The 7,834-nt window shown below is 34.2% G+C and overlaps 1 protein-coding gene across 4 annotated transcripts; it reads right to left on the minus strand.

Moving 5' to 3' along the window:
• Positions 1–335: 335 nt before the first annotated feature.
• LOC119079517 (glycine-rich protein DOT1-like) lies at positions 336–7,205 on the minus strand. 4 transcript variants are annotated; one of them, XM_037187481.1, is made up of 9 exons: positions 6,954–7,199; positions 4,832–4,910; positions 4,683–4,708; positions 4,159–4,225; positions 3,310–3,452; positions 2,770–2,878; positions 2,167–2,313; positions 1,381–1,596; positions 336–729 (listed from the first exon to the last, which is right to left on the minus strand). In XM_037187481.1, exons 1-9 carry the CDS (start codon positions 6,957–6,959, stop codon positions 521–523), a joined length of 1,002 nt encoding a protein of 333 aa, XP_037043376.1. In that variant the 5' UTR covers positions 6,960–7,199; the 3' UTR covers positions 336–520. The 4 variants fall into 4 exon arrangements, with proteins under 4 accessions (XP_037043376.1, XP_037043377.1, XP_037043375.1 ...); XM_037187482.1 differs by having other exon boundaries at positions 1,381–1,533; positions 2,257–2,313; positions 4,683–4,910; positions 6,954–7,205; XM_037187480.1 differs by having other exon boundaries at positions 4,683–4,910; positions 6,954–7,202.
• Between the last annotated feature and the right edge of the window lie 629 nt (positions 7,206–7,834).

A 7,834-nucleotide genomic window follows, 5' to 3' on the forward strand; every position in this document is an offset into this window, starting at 1 on the left:
AAATCAATTGTTTTATACAGTGCATTTAGTCGCGACAGCTGCTAATTTTTTAGTGGCAGCAAAATGTATCCAAGTGACGACATATGTACGAGCTGTCATTGAATATTTTATCGTTTCGATTTTGGTGGTTTTCCATTAAGAAATTTGCATAAAATTTGTATCTAGAGCAATTTGATGCTGTTCCATTTGTATGATATGGCCATACCCTCCTAATATATATTCACTGGCTGCCTAGCATCTTTAGCTCGATCTTCATAGAAGTGAATCAACATTCTTTATAATCATCGAAGCATGGTGTTGTCTCCAAGTTAATTAAGTATTAAAACAAAAATCACTTTTCGAATTAACGGTATTTTCTTATTTCAATTAGAATTCAGTCGAACAAATTTAACAATAACAATGGAAAATAAATATATACAACAAGTACATCAAATGACTGATGGGTTGAATTGCATTTTCTCGATAGTCGAGAGAAAACATTTTCCGCAAGTCCAATTAACCATTTTCCGTATAACAAAAACTAGTAGTGGTATCCGCCGCCACTGCTGCCTGAGTCCCATCCACCTCCAGCGCCTCCAGAACTTCCAGCATCCCATCCACCGCCGCCTCCTCCACCTGAACTTCCAGCATCCCATCCTCCACCTCCGCCGCCGCCTGAACTTCCTGCATCCCATCCTCCACCTCCGCCGCCTCCATATCCTCCGCCTCCACTATATCCTCCGCCGCCACCTAAGATATTAAAGATCATGAAAATGTTCTTTTTTTCCATTTAATTTGCGCAGAGTTATTTTTTAGTGTTTTTATATGTGGCTCATTGGTCATTCCACGAATTTGGTAACGTTTAAATGTTTCTTCTTCTTTACTTTGCAAACCATTTCATATTCCGAAATTTGTACTAGCAACGTATTCGATTAAAATTGTCTTGATGACAAAATTTCACCGTGTAATTTTTTCTTGATCGAAAATGTTTGGCAATTCTTGTTTTTCAGGTTGAATTAACTGAGCGCATAGTTGAACTTTGTGAATTATTGTGTTGAAAAAATATGAAAAAAAACTTTAAAATATTTCCAAAATTTGAAAAATTCATTCGAGACACGAAAAGATTCTTTCTGAAATAACTATCAGATAATTGTAAGATTCTGAAACTTTTTTTTGGTCAGACTTTGTAAGCATGGAAAAATTTGTAAAGAAATTTATAAGATTTTTGATGAATTTTCGCGAATGTCAAGCTTTGTGGTCGTTTTAGATTTTCTTTGTCAAGTTTCTTCTTTTTTCAGCCTTAAATAAGGAATCAGACAATGTCACTCCTGATTTCATTTTGCGTGTAATGGTCCAAGTACTACTTAATTATAAAGATTTAGAACATTTGAAGACACTTACCTCCTACGTCAATTGGTACTGGAACAATTTGGTAAGAATCGCCACCTCCATGTCCTCCATCATATCCTCCACCTCCATGGCCACCGCCGCCGCCATATCCTCCACCTCCATGGCCACCACCGCCGCCATAACCTCCGCCTCCGTGACCACCGCCTCCTCCAGCGTTTCCTCCATCAATAATTTTTATGATTTTGACACTACCGCCACCACCGCCGCCTAAAAGATACAAAAAATACACTGAGTTAAGCACTTCGAAAAGCCAGTCAGAATATTTGTTGTACAGTTCAATTAAGCTGACCTTTGCCACTACTTTGATTAGATTAATGATGTTAAGTATTGTGTGAACACAATTGTTCTACTACTATGGGAAAAAAACATTGTTTTAAGTTCTCAATTTGGATTCGGATTCCTTGAGAGAATATGATAAAAAACATAAAAAAATTAAATGAAAATATAAAGCTTCCTAATGGAAGATAAGGAGTACTATTGGTTACAAGTGGCGACGATTAATAAAAGTTTAAAAAAAGTTGAATTATAAATAGAACATCTATCTACCCTTTCTGGGAAAAGCAAGATTGGTCCGTAACATTTTCTTTATAAAATTTTAAGCTCTAGCAATATTTTGAAATGTGGATTTAATGGATTTAAAGACTTAGTAAACTAAATTTTGAACTTTGAGGTATCCTCTAAAATCAAACATTCATCGTTTTGAATTTTTGGGCAAATTCATTCAACTAAGGCAATCGTAACGTCTTAATATTTTTAAAAGATCAATAAATTTCTTACCTCCTCCGTGGCCACCTCCACCTCCATATCCGCCGCCTCCGTGTCCTCCTCCACCTCCACCGTGTCCGTGTCCACCTCCGCCTCCACCTCCATGTCCTCCATCTCCGCCGGCATGAATGATTTTAATAACTTTGACTTCACCGCCACCTATAACATCAATGTTTAATTATAACTTGATTTCTATTGGAATTGTGATGTTCAAATTATAATTTATTCAAAACCGAAGAAAATCATTTTTTTTTTAAATACAGCAAGTTTTCATTAATTTCATTTTAGAACGCTGACATGTGCCTAGTGTTTAATCATCCGATTATCGGTAATAATTTAAATCTCGATGTAAATCTCGACATTTTTGTAAAGCGTTAAAATTTGTGACGCTTGAAAATATTTTTTTGGAGACAAATTTTCTTTTGACACATGAAAATATTGTGGAAATAAATTTTTTTCGCTTGAAAATATTTTTGAAAGAAAAATCTTCTTTTGACGCGAGAATATATTTTTGGAAAGACTTTAATTTTGACTAGTTTTGAAAGACAATTTTTGATGCGGAAAAATATTTAAATATTTTGTTATTAAATTAACTCAGGCAAAAATTAACCTTACCTCCATATCCGCCGCCTCCGCCACCTCCGTGTCCTCCGCCACCTCCACCATGTCCGTGTCCACCGCCACCATGACCACCTCCATGGCCACCACCGCCATTATCGATAATCTGTAATAGAGCGATTTATAAAGTTCTTGCGGTTTTCGACAAAATTTAGCCACGGATCGTGTCATTGGTAATAGCAATAAAATAAAAAGTGGTGTATTTTTGATCTGTTTGAATCTAGATTTTCATCGAATCAAGTGAAGCATCTTGGATCTTGCTAATGAATTAATAATTTAGAAAATTCAACCTTTCTCGAAAATTCAACTAATTGATCGAAATAGATCATCATCGTGCTGTTAAATTATTTTCCAAGCTTTCAGAAACCTTGCAAATGAAATTACCAATGAAAATAGGTTCTCGGCACAGTAGAGTCGATAGCAATAAGGTATCGTGACACTTTTTTTTAACTTGGTACTTTTCTTAACTTTTCTCCAGATTATTGTCCGAAAATCTTTTGAGTAATTTTTTCAGTAATTTAAAAACCGCTATCTTACCTTAATAACTTTAATTAGTTGTCCTCCGCCTCCACCGCCGCCTCCACCTCCATGACCACCTCCACCACCGCCGCCAGAAGACCATCCTCCTCCACCTCCACCATGGCCTCCTCCTCCTCCTCCGCCTGAGGACCAACCACCGCCTAAAATAGACAAATCTTTGTTAAAAATTGAAATCTCACGTTCTACTTTAGGATATGCATTACATGCATCTCCTAACCTATTTCTTTCATAGTTCTTCAAGTATAGCAAATTTCGTTTTGATTAATTTTTGTCCTAAAAAAAACTTTCTTGTCTTTCCCTAATAACAGCATTTTTCATAAACATTTTATAAAGGAAATTTCACAACATTCAATTATTAAGGTATTTGACCGAGAGTTGGGGTAATCGAAATATTTTCAATTTCTAAGCGCTATTGCTTGAAACCTGTTCACAGAAAGAAGTGAATATCACTTTTATAGTGAAGATTGATCCTTTGGTGTCGTGATTAATTAATTTTAAATGGGGTTTTGCATTGAGGAGAATTGTCTCTTTGTTACGGTTAGTTCATAACTATCCTCATTTAAGGTAAAAAAAAAACATGTAAATTTCCATAAGCAACTCATGGTCAGGCTTTCGCTATCGCAACCTTTTACATTCTATCGTTCCTCAGAGGCGCTGAGATTAAATTACAAATTTCCAAAAATTTAACTATCGAGCCTTCGTGATAAATGTGTAGGAAAACCATTTTTAATATCATTGCATTAAATAGAGTACAGGAGCGAATATAAAATGCAGTTTTGGCTTCGTTTAGATACACTAATGAAACACTACTGAGCTTCAGTATATTAAATCTAGGTTAATACTAACCTCCATGACCACCACCGCCGCCGCCGCCTCCGTGGCCACCACCTCCACCACCTCCATTATCGATAATCTGTAAGAAACACATTTTTTAATTAATTTCAATTCTCATTAGGTAGAAAAAACAAATATTTTAAGTCGTTTATCTTAGAAACTGTGCAGACATATATAAATCAACCAATAACTTTTGAGGCACTATGGTGAGACCGTGAGTATACGTTTTTTGAACTTTCGAGACATTCATTTTTACCAGGGTGAAAGCAACTTAATGAATAAAGAACAGCGTTATGCTGCAACTTCCCATAGAATTCTAGTTAAAGGTCCGAAAATTTGTGTGAGCAAATTGATTGTCCCATAACGCTGATTAGCGTTAACTGATTTTTTTTTAACAAGTCGGAAATCTACGTCGATTCAAAAGATTTGAAGTTTCGATGAAGTAAAATCAGATTAAGTATAATACAAAGAGAATGCAGTGGTACCTTTCTTTCGAATCGACATGTTGTCTATGAATTAATCAAACGTCAAATTACCTTAATAACTTTCAGCAGCTTTCCTCCTCCTCCTCCTCCGCCGCCGCCGCCACATCCGCCGCCTCCACATCCACCTCCTCCACTAGACCATCCTCCTCCTCCACTTCCGCCTCCACCTCCTCCGCTAGACCAACCTCCTCCTCCTCCACCGCCTCCTCCTCCGCCACCTCCTCCGAACAAAAGGCCTGCCGATGCATAGGATACCACAGCTAGAAGGCACACGAACACCTATTTTAAATGAAGGTGAAAATTAAATTAATTAAAAAAATTAGTAAAAAGTGGAAATGACTACAAAGATGAAACTTATGTATATGCTTTTAATATGCGTACACATTATGTCATCATTTTAATTAAATTCAAAACAATTTAACGCGCATAAGAAAAGAAATGCTAATTATCATTCGAATGTTCATAAATTTACATAAATAAACTTTGATTTATTATTACAAAAAATCACTTATGACCATAAAAGTCGATCGCAACCGATTTTTTTTTCTTATATTTAGTCAACATTTATTTGGGAAAATTATTAACTTTCGTTTACATTTTTAGATGATAATTTCTCGAAATACTTATGATAAAATCAAAATATTCCAAATATTTTAGCCATCATAAACGATTTGATTAATTTAATAGTTTTTATAAATCACTTTCATCGAGACATATATCTCAACACATAATTTTAATTTAAAAGATAGAAAAAAAAAATTAACAAAAAATTGTAAATGGGCTTTTGTGTTTGACTAGGTTTTTGTTGCGTGTCTACTAAAGCTTGATGTGCTTAAGTGATTGTTTTTTTCGACTTTGATGAAAATCAGAAGTTTTTTTTTGTTTTCAACTTCGGTAATTGCCTAATTTAATCTGATAAATGAATTGAAATTCATATGCGTTAGCATCACTGGTGTGAAATTTAGATTATCTTTTACGAAAAATTCGTTAACATCTTCGGATTTTAATTGCGTACAATTTTCGCCAGGTTCATATGAAAACGCAATTAGTTTACTTGTCTTTTGAACTAATCTTTCATGCATGCATACATATAATACATATACCACCACATGAAAGATTAGTTTAAAGTATTAATAATGCATGTCTTTAATCCAGAAAGTAGCATCACATTTTTGATTAAAATACCTCACGTTTGAATGGTACAAATGATGGAGTTGGCATCATGAGTGATAATTGACCACCACATGAATTTCGCCCAAAAAGCACCATTTCAATCATCCGTTCCATTCATATGTAATGTACTATTAGCGTATCAGGAAAAATATGTTATGTCAAGCTTTCGTAAGAAGTGACAATGATAATTAACTGTCAGGGACGTTACAGTTAATTTGATCTCATAAAAAATATGTCTCTATTGACCAACAGTGGATCATAAAATGAACATGAAATTGTTAGTCTGATGGTCATTACTATAGATTATTTTCCAAAAAATTTTTTGCTCAGAAATTACACGAATTTACCTATTTTGAATCTTCTTCTTCGTATCTCTAGTTGCTCTATTTACCATGCACGTCAAATGGCAAAGGATAGCAATAAGAAAAACGAATATAATTCTAAAATTATGGAAAAAGTCGAAAACTTTGAAAATTTCTTATAATTTTTAGAATTGTTTAGAAGTCAATATTTATTAGAAAGAATTCAAATTTGAGTTAAAAGTAACTTGTAGTGCTGCTCCTTTAAACGATTCTCATCAATGAAATAATAAAAATTTTGAATTTCCATTCGAGGTGTAAGATTAAATAGTCCTTAATTGTTTGTTCGACAGAACGAGCAATACATGGCGAAGATACCTGAGCGACGTGTAATGCGAAACACTCACATATTTCATGTTCATGAAATTATTTTAGTGTCACAAAAAATTGACTTTAGGAAAAGAATCACCAACTTTTGAATATTTCGTTCGAAAGCTCCAGAAATGCCAGAGGAATGTAATTAATGAAATCAAAGTTCAAATGGTCGCTAACGAACCATTCCACTTTTGATTAAAAGTAAAAAATTGGTGACACATAATCCTTGAACTTTGTAATAAATCCATGACCGACACATCGGCATTGATCTACTGATTTTTATTTAACACTACACAACTCGAATCGATATCCTTTTTAATTTGTTTCGGTAAAATTGTTAGACATAAAATTTAAACTTTCGTCTCTCCATAAATGCACACAATTTGAAAAAAATCACCACTGAACCATCGAAATTTCAATGAAAATATTTCCAAAAAATAAAATCTTTATCCAAAGAAAAACTTTTTTATTTTACCTTCATCTTTCTTGTTATGTTGTTAATCAACGACTGATGTCCGATAACCCGAAAAGTTCCATATTTATACGATCGCCATTCGATCTGCCGGTTCCTTAGCAATCCGACCAAAATTTCCTCGGTTCACCATATTTTCGGTATACATACACACACGTTGTCTCGTCTCCCCCAGCACATGGGAACATTATCGAAAATTAAAATGAGAAAAAAAAGTGAAAGCACCCATTTTGCAATATAAATATTCATTTCTTTGCATTAGTTTTTTTTTTTCCTCCTGCCTTCTTAAGCTGCTGCAAATGTATAATTTTATCTTCAAAAAAATATTTTTTTTTCTTATGCTTAAACATCTATAGTATTAGCTAGCATATATGATTCGTATTATCATCCATGGTACACCGTTTGTGACTCTTCAATAGATGCGATGCGTCTTCTGAACTATAGTAAATCATTAACGATTTTTTGTTTGCGTTCGCATCGCACACTCTTTGGGTGTTTAACGGTTTCGTGTGTATTCTATTAACCATTCGATATATATATGGGAGTATGTTTAGTTATGTCATGATCATGAGAGTAAGTTATTTAATTTTTTAACCATTTATGTGGATAGCATAATAGACGAAGTCAGCCGCTGGCGGTAAATTTGTTGTTTTTTGTTTCTTTTAAAAATATTAAACCCGGGCCAAGAAGAAGACGAAAAAAAAACTCTTTATGCTAAGTAAATCGTGGCTCTCATAGCAAAAAATAATAATAACGCTCTTGTGGAAGACGATGATAATAGGGAAAAAAAATTGCTTTTAGGTGCGCGATGAGTTTTTGGTTGTATAATACTTATCAATAATAATTGATGATTATTATGGGTGTGGGGATATATGTTTGAATAT

Source organism: Bradysia coprophila, unplaced genomic scaffold (genome assembly GCF_014529535.1).
Source record: "Bradysia coprophila strain Holo2 unplaced genomic scaffold, BU_Bcop_v1 contig_324, whole genome shotgun sequence".
Taxonomy (NCBI): domain Eukaryota; kingdom Metazoa; phylum Arthropoda; class Insecta; order Diptera; family Sciaridae; genus Bradysia; species Bradysia coprophila.

What these genes read in the sequence shown, in the direction of transcription:
- LOC119079517 (XM_037187480.1), bottom strand. An exon ending in CGGCGGTGGTGGTCATGGAG is followed by an intron (nt 3,453 to 4,158) that starts GTTAGTATTAAC and finishes TGTCTATTTTAG; the next exon opens with GCGGTGGTTGGTCCTCAGGC. An exon ending in AACTAATTAAAGTTATTAAG is followed by an intron (nt 2,879 to 3,309) that starts GTAAGATAGCGG and finishes GCTCTATTACAG; the next exon opens with ATTATCGATAATGGCGGTGG.